General features: G+C 53.3%; 1 protein-coding gene across 1 annotated transcript in view; it reads left to right on the top strand.

Annotated features, from left to right (window-relative positions):
* Positions 1-24,066, top strand: part of pappa2 (pappalysin 2) — a 726,002-nt gene that overhangs the window by 596,437 nt on the left and 105,499 nt on the right. Inside the window, exons 19-20 of the mRNA XM_072511622.1 lie at positions 13,750-13,859; positions 21,417-21,488. Coding sequence (XP_072367723.1) covers positions 13,750-13,859; positions 21,417-21,488 — 182 coding nt within the window. The remainder of the gene's footprint in view (positions 1-13,749; positions 13,860-21,416; positions 21,489-24,066) is intronic.

Here is a 24,066-nt window from a genome sequence, read left to right as displayed (position 1 = left end):
GCATATGTTAAAGGGTAAAGCAAGCTAACTTGCTCCATCACCTTCAAATACAATAAAAGGAGTGACTTGGACACTTTAAAATCTTACCATTACCAGCTCTGAAATACTGGTTAGAATGCATCAGCTTAGGAGCAAGCACATTGCATACAACAAGACTCATTTTCCGCCATCAATATAGTTGTAAAGAGGCTCAATGGGCTGGTGCATATTTCTGTGGAAAGCAGAGGCCAGAGGGGCTGGGTAGGCCGAGAGAAGACATTCCTATTTGCTGGGGGTATGGGTTCAGAACCAGCAGCCTTCATCGAAGAGAATCACTGACAAATTCCATAATAAATTCAGGAAAAATGGATTTACCCAGAGAGTTGCTGCAATGTAAAAGTTGTTATAACACGGATTGGTCGAGGTGGATAGTGTTATTGCATTTTAGGGGGAGCTAGATGAGAACATCAGAAGTAGTAGCAAAAGTAGACAAAATGGACACTCCAGCCTACTGCACCAATCAATGGGATCATTGCTGATCTGATTGTGGTCTGAACCCCACTTTCCTGCCTGTTTCCTCCTATCCCTTGATTGCCTACAGTTCAAAAACCTGTCTGTTTCAGCCTTAAATATATATTGAATGACTCAAACCTGGGATAGAGATTTCCAAAGACTCACAGCCATCTGAGAGAAGAAATTCCTCCTCATCTCCCTCCAAAATGGCTGATCCCTTGTTTTCAAATGTGCCCCCGAGGAGGGGAAGCATCCTCTCGGTATCTAACCTGACAAGCCTGCTCAGAGCCTTGTAGGAACGTAGGAGCAGTAGTAGGCCATTCAGCCCTTCGAGTCTGCTCCTCCAATCAATACTATCATGGCTGATCTGGTTGTGATCTCAATTCCAATTTCCTGCCTGCTCCCCGTAAACCTTGACTCCCTTGTTCCATCAAACGTCTGTCTAACTCTGCCTTGAATAAATTCAATGAGCCGGCCTCCACTGCTTTGTGGTGAAGAGAAGTCCACATACTAACAACGATCTCTGACGGAAAATAAATTCTCCTCATCTCCACTTCAGATGGCCAATCCCTCAACTGTGTCCCCTTCGTTCTAGTCTCACCCATAAATGGAAATATCCTCCCAGTATCCACCCAACCAGTCCCCTCAGGATCTTGGGCGGGATTCTCTAATAATGGGGCTATGTCCCCACGGCGTCAGCGGCCCCCGAAAGTGAGGAATTCTTCCCTTCCTAGGGGGCTAGGTTAGCGCCGGAGTGGTCCCCGCAGCTCCAGCCGAGTTTGCGCATGAGCGGAATGGCCGGCGTAATTCCACGCATGTGCGGGGGTTCCCTGCTCTGCGCCGGCCCCGGGGCAATATGGCGGAGCCCTACAGGGGGCCCGCCGTGGAGGAACATAGGGCCCCACGGAACCAGCCCGCCCACCGATCGGAGGCCCTCCTCGCGGGCCATGCCACCGTGGGAGCCCTCCTCCCTGGGTCGGATCCCCCTCCCAGGACGGCCCCTGCAAACCCACCTTCCAGGTCCCGCCATGTGGGACCTGAGTAACCCACGCCGGCAGGACTCGGCCAAACCCACGGCCACTCGACCCATCGGGGCCCAGAGAATCGCCAAGGGGCCGCTGTCAAAGGCCCCCGACCGGTGCGGCGGGAATCCTGCAGGCGCCCGAGAATAGGGGCCGGAGAATGGGGGATCCAGATTCTCGCGTCCCCCCGGTGCCGGGTCGGAGAATCCAGGGCTTCTATGTTTCAATTAGATAACGTCTCATTCTTCTGAACTTTAATGGGTATAGCCATAATCTGTTCAATCTTTATTCATAAGATAAGTCTCTCATCCCAGGAATGCGTTGAATGAACCTTCTCTAAACTGCTTCCAACCAATTACAATTATTTTTCGAATATGTGGCGTGATGTAACCAGAAAACAATCTATGTCTAGTTTTGCGTGCGTTTAGCAGGGTGTTTCTCGGAGGCTGCAGTGCCGATAAACACCCGACTATTCGACGGCTTTTTGCCATTTCTTTTGGCCTCTGAGAGTTTCTCTCCGAGTTATTTCCTGCTTGTGAGCCCAGCACCAAAGGCTCCTCACAGATCAGGGAGCCATTTTTTCTGGCCGTCCGGATCCTCCCCCCCCCCCATTCCCCTTTCAGCACCCCTTAACCCCGTTTTTGACCCCCCCCCCCAAACCTCAAGAGGCCCCCGAGAACACCCTCTCTCCATCTGGTATGGCACAGTGTAGGGTGCCCGGGTGGTAGTGCCAGGCTGGCAGTGCCCAGTGCAAGAGGGCGAGCCAGAGTCCCACCCTGCCCTGTCGCAATCACCAGGGTTCTCTAATGGCCTGGGAGACTCCCTAGATGCCATTACAACTGGTCCACGTTTGTGGAAACCAGTAGTAAACGGCACCCTGGCAAGGTCTCCCAGGCACGGACATTAGGGGCGAAAGAGTGGCCCCAAGGCACAGGCCCGCCCGCGGATCGGTGGGCCCCGATCGCAGGCCAGGCCACCGTGGGGTCACCCCCGGGGCCAGATCGCCCCGTGCCCCCCCCCCCCAGGACCTCGGAGCCCGCCCGCGCCGCCTTGTCCCGCCGGTAAGGTAGGTGGTTTAATCTACGCCGGCGGGACAGGCATTTTAGCTGCGGGACTTCGGCCCATTCGGGCAGGAGAATCGTGGAGCGGGGGGAGGGGGGGGGGGGTGTTAACCGGCGCGAACCGGCGGGGGGGGGTCGGAGAATATCTCGCCCCAGGTCCTGGACGTCGGGAAAATCCCGTGAATGCAAATTTAAATCAGCCTAATGGCCAGTGAGGGCAAGATCAATCGCGACGTTTCGTGACACTCCGTTAAATCTAGTGAAGATTTTTGAGCGTTGCAAATCTCACGAGAGGCCTCTCGCAAGATTCAACAGCCTCGTCCCAACACCAAGTCGGGTGCAACAAGGCCGTTAAATCGTGTCAATAGAGAGCAAAACTGAATTGTATTCTGGGACGAGATTCTCCGACCCCCCGCCGGGTTGGAGAATCGTCGGGGGCTGGCGTGAATCCCGCCCCCGCCGGTTGCCGAATTCTCCGGCACCGGATATTCGGCGGGGGTGGGAATCACGCCGCGACGGTTGGCGGGCCCCCCCCTGGCGGGCCCCCCCCCGCGATTCTCCGGCCCAGATGGGCCGAAGTCCCGCCGCTAAAATGCCTGTCCCGCCGGCGTAGATTAAACCACCTACCTTACCGGCGGGACAAGGCGGGACGATCTGGCCCCGGGGGGTGCCCCCACGGTGGCCTGGCCCGCGTTCGGGGCCCACCGATCAGCGGGCGGGCCTGTGCCGTGGGGGCACTCTTTGCCTTCCGCCTTCGCCACGGTCTCCACCATGGCGGAGGCGGAAGAGACTCTCTCCACTGCGCATGCGCGGAAATGCCGTCAGCAGCCGCTAACGCTCCCGCGCATGCGCCGCCCGGAGATGTCATTTCCGCTCCAGCTGGCGGGGCACCAAAGGCCTTTTCCGCCAGCTGGCGGGGCGGAAATTCGTCTGGCGCGGGCCTAGCCCCTTAAGGTTGGGGCTCAGCCCCCCAAGATGCGGAGCATTCCGCAACTTTGGGTCGGCGTGATGCCCGACTGATTTGCACCGTTTTGGGCACCAGTCGGCAGACATCGCGCCGATACCGGAGAATTTCGCCCCTGATGTGGTCTTATCAATGCCCTGTACAACTGCGACAAAACCCCCCACTTTTATGTTCCACTCCCCTTGGAATTAACACCACCATTCCAGATGTTAGGCTAACTGTCCTATAGTTTCCTACTTTTGTCCCCCTCCTTTCTTGAATGAAGTTCCGCCATTCCATTCACCTCTTCATTTTCAAATATCATGGGGAAGTTTTCTAAGTCTTCTACAGTGAAGATATAGCTGTTCAATGCCTCCGCCATTTCCTTGTTTCCCATTATCAATTCCCCAGAGTCATTCTCTCAAGGATTAACACTAGTTTTAGTTACTCTTTTCCTATTTAAATGCCTATAGAAATTCTTACTATGAGTTTTCATAATATTAGCTAGCATTCTCTCATATTCAACTTTTTACTCTTCAATTCTTTTAGTTATTCTTTGCCGGTTCTTAAATCTGACCGATTTCTGACCCACCAATCTTTGCAGATTTTGGACAGTATTTTTTTTCAATTTGATACAATCCTTAACTTTTCTATTCAGCCATGGAAGATGCATCTTCTCAAAGAGAATTTTCTTTTTACTGGGATAAATCTTTGCTGAGGGTTATTGGGCGAGATTCTCCGACCCCCCACCGGGTCGGAGAATCGCCGTGGGCCGTCGTGAATTCCGCCCCCGCCGCCTGCCGAATTCTCCGAAGGGAGAAAAGTCGGCGGGGCGTCAATCGCGCCGCACGCCTCGGAGAATGGCACGGGTGGGCGCAAGGCAATGGATTTCGGGGCTGCCGATATTCTCCCGTCCGGATGGGCCGAAGTCCCGCCGATGTGACCACGGGTCTTGTCGGCGTAAATCAAAACACCTTTCATTCGGCGTCAACCAGTGCTCAAGGTTGACGCCGACCAGCGTGGAGGTGGGTGACGGCCTGGGGGGTTGGCCGCTGGAGAGGTGATGGCGTGGCCGCAGTCTGAATGTGTGGGGGAGAGGTGTGTGTAGGGTTGTGTGTGCGGTGGGGGCGGGGGGGGTTAGAGTGGGGTGGGCTCCGGGGGAGTGCCGGGTGGGGGATGAGTGCCGGGATTGGGAGGGTGACTGCCGGGGAGGGGGGACGGGTCCGTGCCGGGGAGGTGGCCGGGGGGGGGGGGGGGGGGTCCGTGCCGGGGAGGGGGACAGGGAGGTGCGTGCCGGGGAGGGGGACAGGGAGGTGCGTGCCGGGGAGGGGGACGAGGATGTTGATGGCGGCCCAGGGGGAAGGGGGCAGCTCACCTGGGGCTGAGGTAAGACCACCCCTCACACACACACTTGCGCTCAACGTACATGACACCCCCGCATGCTTTGGACAGAGCACAAAGGCAGCTTTTGTAGGTGTAACATTGACTTTAATAACGAAAGGAGTTCATGCACGTGCCTAGCCCCTAAAATTCACCTGTGCCCTGCACCCGTGCCAACTTACTCAGTGTCTAATTGTTTGGCCTTACGGGCCCTTTGACTACGCCTAGGTGGTTCCCCAGAGGGTACAGCAGAACTGGAGGTGGACTCCTGCGATTCCTGCCCTCTGACACGGGATCCCTTTGGCAGCCGTTTCCTGGGGCGTCATGGCCTAGGTGGGCCAGGCTGCGGCCCGGGCAACTGGGATGGCGAGCTGCCAGCCTGTCCTGTCCGTTGCCCACCCGATGCACCTGGGATGGAAGGGGGGGAGCCCGAGGTGTTGAGGTGTTCCGGTATCTCCCCTACAATGGGACCCGGAACGGGCCCCAGCACGTCCTCCTCCCTCTGGGTGCCCGATGGCCCCCAGGCCTCTACATGGGTGGGGGATGCGAACGGACTGGCGATCCAACGCCCCCCCGACATCTGGCGCTGCCAGTCCTGGAGGCCCGTGTTGGTATCGACAGGGGTCTGCAGGTTCGCAGCCATGGAGCTCCGGGGGTGGCAAACCCTGTCTGTGACTGTGCGACGCTGGCTCGCACATGAGCAATGGCGCCGATGCCATCAGCGATGGCCTGCTGAGACTGGGCCATGGCCTGCTGAAACTGGGCTATGGGCCGCTGAGACTGGGCTATGGCCTTCAGAGACTGGGCCATGGCCTACTGAGACTGGGCCATGGCCTTCAGAGACTGTGCCACGGAGTTGAGTCCCTCTGCCATCTGCCGCTGGCTCATGGCCTCCTGTGAGAGGACAGCCATGTCCTGGGCCACAGACGCCGCCAGCACGGAAAGCCCCAAGCCTCGCAAACCACTCCCCATGTCTGACACCGTCGCACCCATTGCCTCCACCGCGTACGCCACCCGTGCGGTGTCGGCCTGGGTGGCACGCATGACTGGCACCACTGCCAGCTCCTGGACGCGGGTGGACTCTTCCACCTGCGACTGCAACCGGTGCAAGCTGGCCGTCACCCTCTTCGCTCGTCCCAGGTTCCGTGGTTGCATCGGACCTATGGGTGGGTGTGGTAACTCCAGGAACCCGGGATCCATCTGGGCGGCAGATGTTCGCACGTGCCGGGCTGCCCTCCGACCACCCGGCCTCTCTGCTGCTCCTACCTCCACCTGCTGTACCGGGACAGCTGTGTTGTGCGCAGCAGTGAGTGTACCAGACGGCTCATCACTAAAGTGCCCAACCGAGGTGAGTGTTTCTGTGATGGTGGAGGGTGTTGGTGACAGCAGTGGCGTTGTGTCGTGCGCATCGTCCGACTCTGAGTCCATGGCATTTTGGGGTGGCAGTTCGTCTCCACCCATCCAATCTGTGTCACTGTCCTGTAGTTCAGTTTCCTGGCTATGGGTGTCCTGGGTAGGGGTGTCCTGGGTTGTGGTTTCGTGGCTCGGCTGTGACGGGGGCCTGTGGCTGCCCCTCTCGTCGCTGGGTGGCACACGCCTGCCAGAGGGTCCAGGTCTCTCTGCCTCCCGTGGTCTCCGAGGGGCATCCTGCAGGCGGTCTGCATCTGCGGGGATGGCTGCCTCGACGTTTGCTCCTGCGATACACAATGAAGCATGCATGGTTAGACACGCAGGCAGTGATCAGGTGATATGGGGAGGGGGGATATGGGGGAGGGGGGATATGGTGACGGGCTGACAGTGGCTAACTTGCTGGTGGGCCCCCGACCTCTGCATCAGCAACCTCCCGGTCCTCAGGTCCGCCAGCCAGTTCCAGGGCCCTTTCCTCATGTTCGGTCAGTGGCCTCTCATCAGCTGGGCCTCCTCCAGTCCTCACATGCTCCCTGGTGTTGTGTGCGCGCTTCTCCTGCGGGGGGTGGTGGCAGGGGTAAAAGGCAACAGTGTTAAACAGGTATATGAATGCACGCCATCGGTTGGGAGGGGGGATATGGGGAGGGGGGATATGGGGAGAGGGGATATGGGGAGGGGGGATATGGGGGAGGGGGGATATGGGGGATATGGGGGAGGGGGGATATGGGGGGTATGGGGGAGGGGGATATGGGGGGTATGGGGGAGGGGGATATGGGGGTGGGGGGATATGGGGAGGGGGATATGGTGGAGGGGGATATGGGGAGGGGGGATATGGGGAGGGGGGATATGGGGGAGGGGGATATGGGGTAGGGGGGATATGGGTGATATGGAGGAGGGGGGATAAGGGGGAGGGGGGATAAGGGGGAGGGGGATATGGGGTAGGGGGGATATGGGGAGGGGGATATGGGGGAGTGGGGATATGGGGGTGGGGGATATGGGGAGGGGGATATGGGGAGGGGGGATATGGGGGAGGGGGGATATGGGGGAGGGGGGATATGGGGAATATGGGGGAGGGGAGATATGGGGGAGGGGGGTATGGGGGAGGGGATATATGAGGAGGGGGATATGGGGGAGGGGGATATGGGGAGGGGGATATGGGGTAGCGCGTCTTATGAGCCGTCACCACGTGAGCCAGCGCGGATAGCGTCACGTCGCTGCTAGCCCATTCCGGGCCGGGGACTTTGCGACGTTTGGGGCGGCTCGATGCAGGTGGGATTTGCGCCGTTTTGCGTGCCGGTCGGCGGACATCGCGCCGATATCGGAGTATCCCGCCCATTAAATGTCTCCTTAAAAATCTGCCACTGCCTCTCGACTGTTCTATCTTTTAATATCGTTTCCCAGTTCACTTTAGCCAGCTTTGCTTTCGTGACTGTGGTGAATGTATTATACCAATAATCCACCATTGTATCAGTACCATGCTTTGCCTTTGTATTTGCATCTATGCTATGTTGTTGCCCTTGTGGGCTCCGCCTATGGGCCATTGTATGGCATCATCCATAGGGGAACATGTTGGGAAATGTATGGGCTCCGCCCATGGCTCCTCCCCTTGAGGGGGGTATAAAGAGCAGTCGACCTGTAGGCGGAGCACAGTATAGTCTCAGTCGCAGGCAGGCTCTATTCTAAGTTGATTAAAACCACGGTTTACCTTTACTCTTGTCTCGAATGAATTGATGGTCACATCAATTTAATCAACTTAAATGCGACTATGAAATCGGCCCGCAAACCTGACCGACTGGAACTCGATCTGCAGGCCGCGGAAGCGAAAGAAATGTTTTCGCACTGGCTTCGATGCTTCAAGGCTCATCTCGCAGCCGCCTCCACGCCTTCCGTCACTGACGAACAGAAGCTGAGACTCCTCCACGCACGGGTGAGCCATCGAACCTCTGTTCAACTCGACGAAGCCTCCTCCTATACAGATGCCCTCGCGAAGCTTGAACGGCTCTATGTGCGGCCCGTGAATGAGTTCTACGCGCGACACATCCTTACCACTCGCCACCAGCGTCCCGGGAAGTCGCTAGATGACTACCTACGCGACCTCAAAGCCCTCGCACGCAACTGCAATTACCAGGCCGTTATGGCCACTCGGCATATGGAACTCGCCATCCGAGACGTCTACGTGGCGGGAGTCCGGTCTAATTACGTGCGACAGCGCCTACTCGAAAAGGGGGCCCTGGACCTGGATGAGATGATAAAGTTAGCCACCTCTCTGGAAGTAGTGTTCCAGAGCCTTACCGCGTTCCCGGATGACCACGCGACCCCCTCGTGGGCCCCCGACCAGAGACTACCCCAGGCCTGTGCCGCGCGGCCGCCCGCCCATCATGGGGGCCTACCCGGCTATTTCTGCGGCCAGTCCCAACACCCCCGGCAGCACTGCCCGGCCCGTAATATGAACTGCAGCAGCTGCGGGAGAAAAGGATATTTTGCCAAAGTTTGCCTGGCCAGGTCTAAGAACTCCAACTCACAGGCCCGATCCTCAGACTCACAGGCCCGCAGGCCCCGCAGCGTGGCAGAGTGTCTTCCGACTCCGCCTCCTCATCAGCCTCGTGCTATCCGTGGGAGCAGCCACCTTCCAGTCCTTACAGCACGTGCGACTCATGGGGCCGCCATCTTGGCCATCCTTCCCCACGCGGCCCGCCACACTCGACCAATGGGGGCCGCCATCTTGGCCGTCATCTGCTACGCCGCTCGCGCGTACGATCAACATGGGCAGCCATCACGGAGCCGCCCCAGCACCTCCGACCACGCCGACTACCCGCAACTCAGCGCGGTCACCCTGGACCAGTCGTGACCCAAGCACCTCCGGAGCTCCATGATGACCATCCGGGTAAACGGGCACGAGACGCTTTCCCTCTTCGACTCCGGGAGCACAGAGCTTCATTCACCCGGACTTGGTAAGACGCTGCTCGCTCCCAATTCTCCAGGCGCACCAAACCGTCTCCCTCGCCTCTGGGACGCACTCGGTGCAAATCCAAGGGTGTACTATCGTAACCCTAGCAATACAGGGCACCGAGTACGAAAATTTTAAATTATATGTGCTCGCAGACCTCTGCGCTCCTCTCCTATTGGGACCAGATTTCCAATGCAACCTCAGGAGCCTAACCCTGAAATACGGTGTGGCCCCTGCCCCCACTCACTATATGCAGCCTCACGACCCGAAAAATCGACCCTCCCTCACTCTTCGCGAACCTCACCGCCAACTGCAAACCAGTCCCCACCAGAAGCAGGCGATATAGCATACAGGGCAGGACTTTTATTAGGTCCGATGTCCAGCGTCTCTTGCGGGAGGGAGTCATCGAGGCCAGCAATAGCCCCTGGAGAGCTCAAATGGTGGTCGTCAAGACCGGGGAAAAGTTCTGGATGGTTGTTGATTACAGCCAAACCATAAACCGGTACATGCAACTCGATGCGTACCCCCCTTCCCCGGATTGCAGACTTGGTAAACCAGATCACACACTACCGGGTGTTCTCCACGGTGGATTTGAAGTCTGCATACCACCAGCTCCCAATCCGCCCGGAGGAACGCCACTACACGGCTTTTGAGGCAGATGGCCGCCTTTTCCACTACCACCGTGTTCCCTTTGGCGTCACAAATGGGGTTTCGGTGTTCCAAAGAACAATGGACCGAATGGTGGACCAGTACAGGCTGCAGGCCACATTTCTGTACTTGGACAATGTCACCATCTGCGGCCATGATCAGCAGGACCATGACGCCAACCTCCACCGATTTCTCCAAACCGCCGAAAAACTCAACCTCACCTACAACAAGGAGAAATGCGTTTTCCACATGACCAGACTAGCCATCCTCGGCTACGTCATGGAGAACGGGGTCCTAGGACCCGACCCTGACCGTATGCGCCCCCTCCTGCAACTCCCCCTCCCTCACTGCCCCAAGGCCCTGAAGAGGTGCCTCGGGTTCTTCTCATATTATGCCCAGCGGGTCCCCAACTATGCGGACAAAACCCGCCCACTAATCAAGGCCACTATCTTTCCACTGGCAACTGAGGCCCGCCAGGCCTTCAGCTGCATCAAGGCAGACATCGCCAAAGCCGCGATGCGCGAGGTGGACAAGTCCGTCCCCTTCAAGGTGGAGAGCGACGCATCAGAGGTCGCTCTCGCTACTACCCTCAATCAAGCAGGCAGACCGGTAGCGTTTTTCCGCGCACCCTCACCACCTCTGAAATTCGACACTCCTCGGTCGAAAAAGAAGCCCAAGCCATTGTGGAAGCCATACGGCACTGGAGGCACGACCTTGCTGGCAGGAGGTTTACCCTCGTCACCGACCAACGATCGGTAGCCTTCATGTTCGACAATACGCAGCGGGGCAAAATCAAGAACGATAAGATCTTGAGGTGGAGGATCGAACTCTCCACCTACAACTATGATATAGTATATCGTCCTGGGAAGCTCAACGAGCCCCCAGATGCCCTGTCCCGCGGCACATACGCCAGCGCGCAAGATAACCGACTACGGGCTATCCACGATGACCCCTGCCACCCGGGGGTCACCCGGCTTATCCATTATATCAAGGCCCGCAACCTGCCCTCCTCCACCGAGGAGGTCAGAGCCATGACCAGGGACTGCCAGATCTGTGCGGAGTGTAAACCGCACTTCTATCGAGCACCTGGTAAAGGCATCCCGGCCCTTTGAACGCCTCAGTATCGATTTCAAGGGCCCCTCCCCTCCAATAACCGCAATACATATTTTCTTAATATTATTGATGAGTTCTCCCGCTTCCCCTTTGCAATCCCTTGCCCCGATATGACCATTTCCACCGTCATTAAAGCCCGACAGAGTGTCTTCACCCTGTTTGGTTTCCCCGATTATGTGACCGGGGCTCATCATTCATGAGCGACGAACTGTGTCAGTACCTGCTCAGTAAGGGCATCGCAACGGGCAGGTGGAGAGGGAGAACGTGACGGTCTGGAAGACCGTCCTACTGACCCTGCGGTCCAGGAATCTCCCAGTTTCTCACTGGCAGGAGGTCCTCCCTGATGCGCTCCACTCTATTAGGTCCCTACTTTGCACCACAAACGAGACCCCTCATGACCGCCTATTTGTTTTCCCTAGGGGATCCACCTCAGGGGCCTTGCTTCAGTCCTGGCTGAAGACACCGGGGCGAGTCCTACTCAGAAAACAAGCCAGGAGCCATAAGGCCGATCTTCTGGTAGAGAGGGTCCAGCTCCTACACTCAAATCCCCAGTACGCTTATATCGAACACCCCGATGGCCGACAGGATACAGTCTCCCTGCGGGACCTGGCGCCTGCCGGTTCCACCACCACCATCACGCTCACCACTGCCGCCCCTCCATTATTTCCCGCCCAACCTACCATGACCAGCGCCCCCGCCCCTCTCTGGCCCCAGCGCTCCCTCCCGCCCGCCATTCCCCCTTCACCGGTCCACAGGAATGAAGCTCCAGAAGAGACGCTCCCGGAGTCCTCGTCTGTGCCCGCACCGGCTCCCCCACTACCGATGCCAGCACGGATGAGCTCGACACCCGGGCCAGCAGCAACGCCAGAGCTTCGATCACAGCGCACGATCCGTGCAACCGGACCGGCTGAACCTATGAACCCGTCACCCCCGCTGGACTTCATTTTTTTAACAGGGGGTAAATGTGGCGAATGTATTATACCAATAATCCACCATTGTATCAGTACCATGCTTTGCCTTTGTATTTGCATCTATGCTATGTTGTTGCCCTTGTGGGCTCCATTTATGGGCCATTGTATGGCATCATCCATAGGGGAACATGTTGGGACATGTATGGGCTCTGCCCATGGCTCCTCCCCTTGAGGGGGGTATAAAGAGCAGTCAACTTGTAGGCGGCGCACAGTATTGTATCAGTCGCAGGCAGGCACTGTTCTAAGTTGATTAAAGCCACGGTTTACCTTTACTCTTGGCTCAAGGGAATTGATGGTCGCATCAGAGACCTTGGGCGGGATTCTCCCCTACCCGGCAGGGCGGGGGGTTCCGGTGTAATGGAGTGGCAGGAACCACTCCGGCGTCGGGCCGCACGGAGGTCTGCGCACCTTTAGGGGCCAAGCCCTCACCTTGAGGGGCTAGGCCCGCGCCGGAGTGGTTTCCGCTCCACTGGCTGGCGGGAAAGGCCTTTGGCGCCACGCCAGCCAGCGCCGAAAGGTCTTCGCCGGACGACGCATGCGCGGGAGCGTCAGCAGCTGCTGACATCATCCCCGTGCACGTGCAAGGGAGGGGGGGTCTCTTCCGCCTCCACCATAGTGAAGACCATGGCAAAGGCAGAAGGAAAAGAGTGCCCCCACGGCACAGGCCCACCCGCGGATCGGTGGGCCCCGATCGCGGGCCAGGCCACCGTGGGGGCACCCCACGGGGCCAGATCGCCCCGCGCCGCCCTGAGGGCACTGGAGCCTGCCCGTGCCGCCTTGTCCCGCCGTTCAAAAGGTGGTTTAATCCACACCGGCAGGAGAGGGTTGACAGTGGCGGGACTTCGGCCCATCGCGGGCCGGAGAATCGCCGGGGGTGGGCCCGCCGACCGGCGCGGTGCGATTCCCGCCCCCGCCGAATCTCTGGTGGCGGAGAATTCGAGACACGGCGAGGGCGGGATTCACGCCAGCCCCCGGCGATTCTCCGACCCGGTGGGGGGGTCGGAGAATCGCGCCCAATGTTTGCGATGTCAACAGGTGCCTTTTTATTATATGTAGATCTTTTGGACCAGTACAGTGCATTACCAGTTAGATAATGAGCGAGATTCTCTGGCCTTCCTGTGGTGTTTTTCGGCGGCTGGAGGTGGGCGGTTAGTGACGGGATCTTCTGGTTCTACCACCATTGCATCCACCCCACGTCACTGGGAGATGAGCCAAGGCATATCGTGCCTGCCTCCCTGCCCTCTCAAGTTTGCTTTTGCCCTGTGCGGTAACTGGAGGCAAAATATGTTAGGGAGCATCCATGATTATTCTGTTTACAGAGATACGTGGGGTAGTCCTGAATTGTCTACCTTTCCCTTCCAACGACACATGTCTAAACATAGGTGGACTTTCCAGCTCTACCTGCTGGCAGGATCTTCCAGTCCTGCCGAAGGTAAACCCCTGTGTTGGGTTTCCTGACAGCGCGACGGGTGAGCCATGCAAAATGCCATAGATATCCTTCTGGTGGCCAGAGGTGGGCCGTCTCTACCATCGAAAAACAAGACTCGGGGGGGGGGGGGGGGGGGTCACCAAAATAACGCCCAGAGACAGTATCTCCTGCCACCAGATTATCTATTGCATCTAATACCTATGGTAATGTTGTATTGGTAAAAATGAAGGGAGCAAAGAATATGGAAGTAATGTGGACCAAAATTCTTATTGTTGTGTATAGTGGTGTCAACCATAACATTTGATTCCTATTTGAATCTGTGTTCTATCATTCCAGGTTCTGTGTGTATTCCATCCTGTTTGATACCCCCCAGTGATGCGGTGGTTTTGCCCAGCCATCTAACTGCCGACACTATGGAACACTGGATGGAACCACCCAAAGTGCAGGTGAGGATTCGGGGCAAAACAAAACATTAGTTCTCAGAGTATTTACTTGGCTGGAAAGGGCGGCATTTATTGCCCATCCCCAACTGTCCCCACAAAAGGTGGGCTGCCTCCTTCCAATCACTTTCAGAGTCGAACTACATTGGTGTTGGGTTCGAGTCACACACAGGCCTTGCCAGATAAGAGTGACAAGTCATCAGTTAGCCAATTAAACAAGAATCGGTTGGCTTTACGATCATATAAACTGATTTGTATTTCCATAGTTCTAAAAGCTGATTTTAAATTCTCAAAACTGTGAAGGGGGTGTTTGAACCCACATTCTCTGCAGTGCCAGAAGACTGATATTACCTAACCTAATAGTGGAGAGTGGAAAGTTTAACTAAACCAACTTGATCATTAACAATGCAGGCTGTTGTCTTTTGACAGATTCAAACATTGTACAAGCCAAATAACATTACAAAATATAACCTACTACAGGGAAATAAAATCTGTGGGATCTGTTACAAAGTTCAAACTCCAAAAAAGGTAAATTTCTAAAGAAAGATATCAAAGTGTGACAGAAGTATATTATTTTCCTTCCATTATTTATAATATTTTTGAGGTGAAACTAGATTCTCAGAGTGAAAAACGAGTAAAACTGGTCCTGTATATCCTTAAATGGAACTCTAGTTTGGACCAATACCAGTTATTTCCAAGTTTTATTGGCTTTTCCTACTGGTTATTTTTGTTGTAAAAAAAAATTAACCACAAAAACTGGAATCCACACCTTCATTCACACCTACTGAGGAGTAATGTCAAGGGGTGGAAGATTTATTACTCAAAACATAGTTGTATGCGATTGAAGAACTTGAGTGTTGCTTAAAATAAAATCTGTTAAAGGTTTTCATCTTGCACTCACAGGACATCTAACAAGAATAGCAGGATAAAGGGAAAACAACAATTGATATTGTATTAGAGGAGAGTGTTGATTAGTTGGCAAGTGGATTCTGATTTGTGGAGGCATTGTCATCGAGAATACATCAGTTGATAGTGACTGACAAATAACTGCCAAGCATTGTTTGGAATTTAAGCCAGACTGCTTGATCCTGATTAGTCAAGACATTCCTCTGGGGAATGAATTAGCGAATGGCTGTCATGTATTTTGTTTGGTTGAAACAGGGGCAATGTGTGTGCCTGCTCTTTTTGTCTGCGAAGAACAGGGCCTTGCCTATTAATGTATTTAGCTTCCAGTACATGCAAATGCATCACACCGCAGAACAGGTACATTAACATTATAATCTGTGAGCAGTGGGCTGGGGATGTGGTAGACTTCATGATCACCAATCTCACTTCTCCGGCAGAGGGTACCTGAGGATATACGGCAGGAGGACCTGAGGGGCTGCAAGGGCAAGCAATAAATTCCCTTTGAAGCATACACCACCTACCCCTCTCTATTATCATTGGGTCTCTGAACATTCCAAAGGTAGAAGGAAGGTCAGATTCCAGTGGCCAAGAAAATCCCTGCTGACTTCCAAATTTCTGGTACAAGGTCCAGCCAGGCAGCTCCTTCATCCACTCTCTTCGATATCCACCATCTGCCATATCCTCCTGGATATAAGGTGTGCTCTATATCTCTGGAATTCCTACCTACTGCCAACTCCCTTCTCTCTTTAGCCCCTGCAATTGACACCTCACCAATCTCTTCCACCTCTCACAGCCCTGTCCCTTCCTTCATTAACGTTGGTTTCATCATGAAGCATACGTCTTTCTTCACTGACTCCTTTCCAATTTTTCCACCTGATCCCAAGGGTGCTAACATTGCCTCTGTCTTTTTGTATCTTCAGGTAGTTTTGTCATATTTCTTGGGAGTGTGTGGGCATGTGTGTGTGTGTGTGGGGGTGGGGGGGGTGGGGGGGGGGGGGGGGTGCGAGATAGACATGCTGGTTTCCAACATGTTACCTCTAAACCTTGCAGGCCCGCAGATCCTCATGCCTCAGGCACCCCCTGTTGGAGAAGTGAGATTGGTTTCCTTTCTCTGCTAGATCTACCTTCTTGCTATCCAGCGCCGTGAAGTTTGTTTCTTAAAAACGTGGAAAATTCCTTTCTAGTGCTCTGGAAACCATTGAGGCACCAGTGTCATCGAGGGTGACAGCGACTAGAACTTGTTTTCTCCTCTTGACTATGCTTGACCTCATAGTGCCCTCTAAAGTGTCCCCTCCATGGCCGCATTGCCTTGTTGTCCCACATCTTCTGGGTCCAGTTAAGTTAGCGCAGCACTGATATATTCCATGCCCGTGCCCAAATAGCCCTTGGCAAGCAGAGGGATCAACTTTCCAAATGAACATTGACAGCATTCTGCCATCACAATTGATTTTGAGGATAATGCTGTATTAATCCAGTCAGCCACCTGAAATGTAATTCTGGATAATCAGAATCATTTTAAGCTTAACAAAAAAGATTGTGAATGAACTAGCATTTTTCACTATCTCAGGACATCCTTCCATCATAAGGTCAGAAGTGGGGATGTTCACTGATGATTGGACAATAATGAGTCCCATTCGTGACTCTTCAGATACTGAAACAGTCCGTGTCCAAATGCAGCAAGACCTGGACAATATTGAGGCTTCGGCTGATAAGTGACAAGTAACATTCATGCCACACAAATGCCAGGCAATGAGCAACAAGCGACCTTCTAACCATTTCAGATATTCAGTGGCATCATCATCAGTGAAACCCCCACGAGCAACATCCTGGGGGTTACCATTGACCAGAAGGTGAACTGGACTCGCCATATAAATACCGTGACTACCAAAGCAGGTCAGAACTGGGAATCCTGAGCAAATGACTCACCACCTGACTCCCTAAAGCTTGTCCACCATTTACAAGAATTGTCGTAAGGTTCCCTTCAGCAATGCCCCGAGAGTCTCCGGAAAGCTTAGTTGATCTCCAGGGTGCTGCAGCGAGCAAACCCAGGAGAACAGTCACTTTAAGAAATGATGTGGTTTCTATTAATGCTCTTTGAATACATTGGTTTATTAGTCAGAGAAACATTGGAGGTCATGTGATGAAGGTTCCAGAGTTGCATTCAACCAGAGTTGGCAACTATGGGCCTGTGACAAAATGACATTGACGGCTGCACTTCTGGGCTGATTGAAAGCTGATTATGTAAGGCAAAGTACCTGACTGACCGTCCCCTGTGTAACTGAATCTTTTACAGCCTAAGGTTGAGGAAATGGCTGTTTTCTGTAGCACAATAAGGCAGTGACACTTGGAATGTGAAATAAGCACAGTATAAATTACATGAGTACCAGATTATAAATCACATTAATAAGGGCCAGCTTTACACAAGACCTACACGGGCAGTTCCTGGTCCAGATTGCAGAGGTTTTTGCTGTAGGTAATGGTGTCTGCTGCATTTTTCACAGGTCCTTGTGAGGTCAGTTGTGTTTTCACTTGTGCTCTGTCCATCTTGCAGCACGCACGCACACACCTTCAGATTCTTTCGCCTAGGGAAACAAAAAATAAATCCTCCAGTTGTTTGGGCTTTTGATGACTATCTATTTCCTGCCTTGCATTCCCCTGAGCTGTGAAACGTGTGCTTATTGAAATGGGGCAGTAGGTGATAATCAGCAGGAGGCTTCTTTGCCCATGTTTGACCTGATGCTATGAGATTTCATGGGCTCTGGCGTCAATATTGAGGACTCCCAAGGCAGCTATCTCCTGTACACCACAGTGTCACCACCTCTGATGGGTCTATCCTGCCAGATCAGCATTGACCCAAAGAATGGTGACAGAGGAGTCTGGGACATAAGCTATAGAGTATGATTATGTCAGGCTGTTTCTTGACTAGCCTGTGGGACAGCTTTCCCATTTTTGGCACAAGGCCCCAGATTTTGGCAAGGAAGACTTTACAGGGCCAACAGGCCTGGGTTTGGCGTTGTCTTTTCCGGTGATAATACAATGTCCAGTGGTGCATTTGGTTTCATTTCTTTTTCACTTTTCTGTTGTGGTTGGTACAACTGAGTAGCTTGCTAGTCCATTTCAGAGGGCATTGAAGTGGGTCTGAAATCACATGTAGGCCAAATGGAATAAGGACAGAAGATTTCCTTCTTGAAAGGAGCATTAGTGAATCAGATGGGTTTTTATGACCATCCAAGAGTTTCGTGGGGCGGGATTCTCCGCGAACCGGCAGGCGGGCCACTCCGGCGCCGAGGAGTGGCGTGAACCACTCTGGCGTCGGGCCGCCCCGAAGGTGCGGACGATTGGGGCTAGGCCGGCGCCGGAGTGTTTGGCGCCACGCCAGCAGGCGCGGAAGAGCTTGGCACCATACCATCAGGCGGCGAAGGGTCTCCGCCAGCCGGCGCGAGTTGCCGCATGCGTGGGAGCGCCAGCGTGTGCTGGAGTCATCCCAGCGCATGCGCAGGGGAGATCTCCGCTCCGGCCGTGGCGGTGGTTGACAGCGGCCGCTGTGGATGGAAAGAGTGCCCCCACGGCACAGGCCCGCCCGCAGATCGGTGGGGCCCGATCGCGAGCCAGGCCATCGTGGGGCACCCCCCGAGGACTCTGCAGGCCTCCCGTGGAGCCAGATCCCGCCAGTAAGGACCTGTTGTGATTTACGCCGGCGGGACCCGCCGAAAACGGGCGGCCACTCGGCCAATCGCGGGCCGGAGAATCGGCGGGGGGGAGGGGGTGCTGGCAGCAGCCGCCGACCAGCGTGCCGCGATTCCCGCCCCCGCCATAACCCCAGCGCCGGAGAATTCGGCAGCCGGCGGGGGCAGGATTCATTCTGCCCCCCGGCGATTCTCCGACCTGGCTGGGGGTCGGAGAATCCCGCCCATGGTCCTGGGCAAGATTCTCCCAACGGGCAGCTAAGTGCCGACGCGGGAGTAAAAACGGGAGTGTTTTACTCCGCCGTTGGCGCCCGTTCCAGGACCCCATTCCGCCACCCCAGCTGCCGACCCCGGCCAGAACCCAATGCCGCAGGGTCCGTGCATGCGCAGTTGAGCCGGCGCCAACTAGCGCATGCGCAGTGGCCTTCTTCTCCGCGGCGGCCCGAATGCCAAATGGAACAGGGCTACAGGAGCCAGCACGGAGGAAAGGCCGGGGGGCAGAGAGGCTGGCCCGTCTTTCGGTGGGCCCCGATCGCCGGCCAGGCCACTACGGAGCCCCCCCCCACCCCGGGGTCGGACCCCCCCTCCTCCCCCACAGGCCGCACTCGGACCCTTCAACGGTGAGGTCCCCGCCGGCCCACAGCAGGTTAGAACAGCGCGGCGGGAATCGGCTTTTTGTTGACGGATGCTCGGCCCATCCGGCCCGGAGAACCGACACGCCGGCCCGGGCCAGAGAGTCGGCGCACACCCGTATTGTGGCACATTGCGGAGAATTGCGTCCTGGCGTTGGGGCAGCGTGGCGCGATTCGCGCGGCACCGCGCCAATTCTCCGACCCCCCGCCGGGTCGGAGAATTCCGCCCATCATTCCTGAGAATAGTGTTGGATTTTAGATTGTATTGAGGTGGTTATTGTGTAGGATTGTGATATCTATGATGATACTACTGGAGGTCAGTCTCGAATGTTGGACACTTAGGAATGAGGTGCTGCAGAACCGATGGTCTCCCTGAAACCTTATCCAAACACGATTGAGACTTCAGTAAAGGAGACAAATAACATTGTTCTCGTCTCTCCTGCTTCGGGACACCGGACAGTTCCTAAATCCATGCCTCTGTAATTGGTCATTTGCACAGCAGGACAGCTCTGGATGCACCAAGACAGGAATAGAATTAAAATGGGATATAATTATGTATTATTGTAGCTTAATTGTTGTTAAGCTGTGTTAGCTGAGGATCAGTCAAAGCACACTCTCATGTGGTACTCCAGGATGAATCTGACCACTGCATTATCAGAGGTAGTGTCTTTTCAATTTGGCTAAACCTGAGGTCCCATCTGCCCTTTTGGTGGATATAAACAATCAATGGGACTGTTTTGAAGAACAGGAGAGATTCTCCCTAAGCCCTGGCTGATATTTATCCATCAACTGACATCGCCATGAGAACATGGTGTTGTGATAATGTTGTGCTGGACTATTAATCCACAGACCCAGATGAATGAACTTGGGTCATGAGTTCAAACCCCAGGACCAGCAGCTGGTAGAATTTTAATTTAATTAAGCTAGTCTCAGTAATGGTGACCACGAAACTCTCGGATTGTCATTAAAAAGAATCTGGGGTGGGATTCTCTGCCGGCGGGATGCTGCGTTTTGCCAGCAGCCCGGGGGTTTCCCGACGGCGTGGGGCTGTCCCCCAATGGGAAACCCCATTGACCAGCCGGCATAATGGAGCATCCCGCCGCCAGGGTGAAACAGAAATGTGGTGCAGCGGGGCGGAGCATCCCACCCCTGGTTTCAGGAAGGAAATCTGATGTCCTGACCTGATTTGGCCTCCCGTGTGTTTTGAGACTCAATGTGGTTGACCCTTAACTGCCCTCTGAAATGGACTCGGAAGCCACTCAGTTGTATAAACCACGACATAAAAGTCAAAAAGAAATTAAACCAGGTGGACCATCTGGCATTGATCCAGTCACCTGACTCCCCACTGGCTGTCCACAATCTACAAGGCACAAGTCAGGAGGGTAATGGAATGCCCTCCGCTTACCTGGATGAGTGCAGCTTCAACAACACTCAAGAAGCTCAAAAACATGCAAGGCAAAGCAGCCCTATGATTGGCACCATATCCACCACTTGAAGCGTTCACTCCCTCTATCACCGACGAAGAGTGGCAGCCTTGTGTGCATCTACAAGACTGCACCTTCCAATCCCACGACCACTACCATCTAGAAGGACAAAGGAAACAGATATATGGGAACACCAATCACCAACCTAACTTGGAAATATATTGCCGTTCCTTAAAATGTGGCCCGGTCAAAATCCTGGAACTCCCTCCCTAACAGCACCGTGGGTGTACCTACACCACATGGACTGCAGCGGCTCAAGAAGGCTTCTCCCCACCACCTTCTCAAGCACAATTAAGGATGAGCATCAAGTGTTGGCCTTGGCTGAGACCTGTGCAGGTCATGGCATTGAGCAGGACTTGGTGCAAGTGAGCAGTAGCCCAGACTTTCAGCTTATTCAGTTGTAGAATCTGGAAATCTGAACCATTTGAACTGATCCAGTGCTGTAACCTGCTGTTATATTGCTCCAAACTGCAGCCACTTGTTGATTCCTGATGATCACTGGGTACTGCAGCTGCTTAATGATCGCATAGAACACCTGGAACTAGTCGTAACAGCAGAAGATGACATGATGGTGGACAACGGCCTCTGTGAAATGTGACAGTTCAAAGGACAACATTTGTCCTTCTGAATGAACGGCAGCTTGAGTGTACAAACTTGTCACAATTGGTTGTGTTGTGTCCCCCCACATTACAAAAATGACTAAACTTCAAAATACTTTTGTTGTTTGTCAAGCACTTTAAGACATTCCGAGGGTCATAAAAGTTGCCATATTAAAGCAAGTATATTCTTTATGACCTTCACTTTCTAGTTTTATTGTTACCTCAAATGAAATAACGTGAGTTTGTTTCCTTGCAGAGTATGGTGTGCACAGGAATGCTGCAATGGTACCCAGAACCCCATTTTATCCACTGCATCCAGTCATGTGAGGTAAGCTGGTACTTTAAGCAGAAGGAGTCCTGCATTCTATGACTCTGTTGTCTCCTCACTAATCTCCCGTCCTTCCTCGAAACTGCTCGGACTATGAAGTATTCTAACCACCTTCGCTTCCAGCATATTACCATTTTGCGGGTTCATTTTCATTGTAACGGTGTAGGAGGGTGCAGTGAGACCACAGCGGGAAGATGAGTGCACCAGGTGGGTGTCTCGAGCAAGGTTTGAGTTGAGACAGAATTGTGGTGTTCCTGCAGGATCCAAGATGGAAGAAACTGTGAAATAAAGATATTCAAAGCACAAAGTGTTTCGAAGCAGGATTGAGTTTTCTGGATCCAGTTCACTTGCGGAACTGGAATCCTGACTTGTTAAGGATGTGCAAACTGTGTGTGCAGGAAGGCAGGCTCTGAGATATATAAATGTAGGAAGTTTAGAGTGATATTTTGGAGTTTGGCATGTTTACCTTTGGTGTGGTAGGGGAGGGTGGGTTTGAAGAATCCATGAATAGAGAACATGGAAGGGGTTTTCTCTGCTTTGCTGCTGAGTTAAGTGGTCTTTTTCTTTTTACATATTCTCATATTTTCTTCCTTCCAATTACACCAAAAATTACATTGATTTTCAAAACAAGTCTCTGAAGAATGAAGGAACTTGCCCTTGGAATTCTCATTGCATAGGCGAGTGGAATTGATTTCCCTGATGCCCATTTCTGTTTTGTGATGTATTTTCTTCCCTCTGAATGTACTGAGTTGTGTTATGGTCGCTGGCAGTCCTTCACTGACTTGCTCCAATGACCTTCACTTTCAGACGGTCGCCATTTTGCTAGCGGCTCGGCCGTGATGCATCCTGTTGCCAAATAGCGTGCTGTCCTCCACACTTGCTTGGGTTCACACCTATGGGTAGAACACTTGAAGGTTTGGTGGTAGCTACTTGTGTGCATCCCAAAGTAGATGTCTAGCAGAAGAAGTACTTGAATGCTCCAGACTAGAACTTTCCAATTCGCAAGAGTCATTTCTGCTCGGTTAGCTAACAACGTCATTGCTGCTTTTCCGGAGCTAAATAAAGCTCCTATCCATCACACTGGCACAGAATATGTTGAGATATTATTGCTTCTGGTCTCCTGTGCTTTGTGCTTTTTTTAAAAATTCTGCCGGTCTCGAAAATCTGCCAGGAAATCTTCACAAAATGCAGTAATCAGAGTCACATGTTGCAATGTGCCAACACATCCCGGCAGTAATGCTATCGGATTCCAGTAATAATATTTACTGTTACTTTTAGTGGAGGTGATATGGACATGGTGGCCTGAACGAAGGGAAGTGATACTTTGCGTTGTGTTTTTATTTTGAGTATCAGTGATCTTTTTACCCTCTCCCACCACATCTGGAATACAATTGGCCCCACTCTTCTCACTGGCCTGATTGGTGGACAGCTCCAAGGCAGCCTCTAGGGTTTGGATCAAATATCCATTCTACATGTATGAGCCGAGACCTAAACTGCTTTCATGCCACCAAAACTGTTGCCCTTGTGAAAACATCAGCTTGTATTTGTACAGTGTATACTCCCCCTCTCATACAGTATATAATCAAACACATATTCCCTCCCTTTCATTCTGAAGAAGAGTCGGGCTCAAAACATTAACTGTGTTGCCCTCCCTAGAAATGTTGTCAGACCTGTTGAGTTTTTCCAGCATTCTCTGTATTCGTTTCAGATTCCAGAATTCGCAGTATTTTGCATTTAGTCAAACAGATTTGACATCAAACCATACAAGAAAATGTGAGGACAGTTTACCAAAAGCTTCCTCAGGGAGATAGGTTTCAGGAGCGACTTAAAAGAGGAAAGGGAGGTGGAGAGATTCAGGGAGGGAATACCAGAGGTGAGGGCCTTGGCAGCTGAAAGCATGGTGTGGTGATGGTCCCTTTAAGGACAGCACAAAAGGTTATTCAAACCAGGTGACCCTTACTCTGCTGTGTTGCCCTTAAAGGGACAATCACCGCACATGGCCACCAGTGGTGGAGCGATGAAAATCAAGGTTGTGCAAGAAAGATGTCAGAATCGGAGCAGCACCGTCGCTTTCTTCATGACTAGTAGGACATACTGTCGGTAACGGATGTCACAAAAGATAATCCATTGACGAGTTTTCCTGGCAGATACTCAACACGTAACTCCTCCCTTGTAGATTTGAATATCCAATGCTCTAATCGAGTGGGTGCTTTATTATTTGAATTGTTGAAAAAGCTCCCTAGTGGTCCGTGATTGGTTATTATTTCAAATTCGCTTCCATAAAATTAGAGATGGAAGTGTAAGATACCCCGTGTGATTGAGAGGGCTTCTCTCTCCAATTGTGATTAATTTTGCTCAGTGGGTATTAGTAATTGGCTTACCATCACAACAATTGGTGGGTTAACTGCCTTGCCTTTCTGCATGGGAACTGTATCTAAGCCCAGCTCTTGCATCCCAACTAGCTGGGTGGTTTTCTAATGGATCAAATTAGAATTTGTGAAACTTGCTGAAATTTTTGTTTGACCTGATCCACAGCCCATTTGTATGATTTAACCCACTCCCACTTGGGGCTCTCATT

This window comes from Scyliorhinus torazame, chromosome 7, assembly GCF_047496885.1.
Source record: "Scyliorhinus torazame isolate Kashiwa2021f chromosome 7, sScyTor2.1, whole genome shotgun sequence".
NCBI classification, from domain to species: domain Eukaryota; kingdom Metazoa; phylum Chordata; class Chondrichthyes; order Carcharhiniformes; family Scyliorhinidae; genus Scyliorhinus; species Scyliorhinus torazame.
This window is presented reverse-complemented; position numbering and strand designations above follow the sequence as displayed.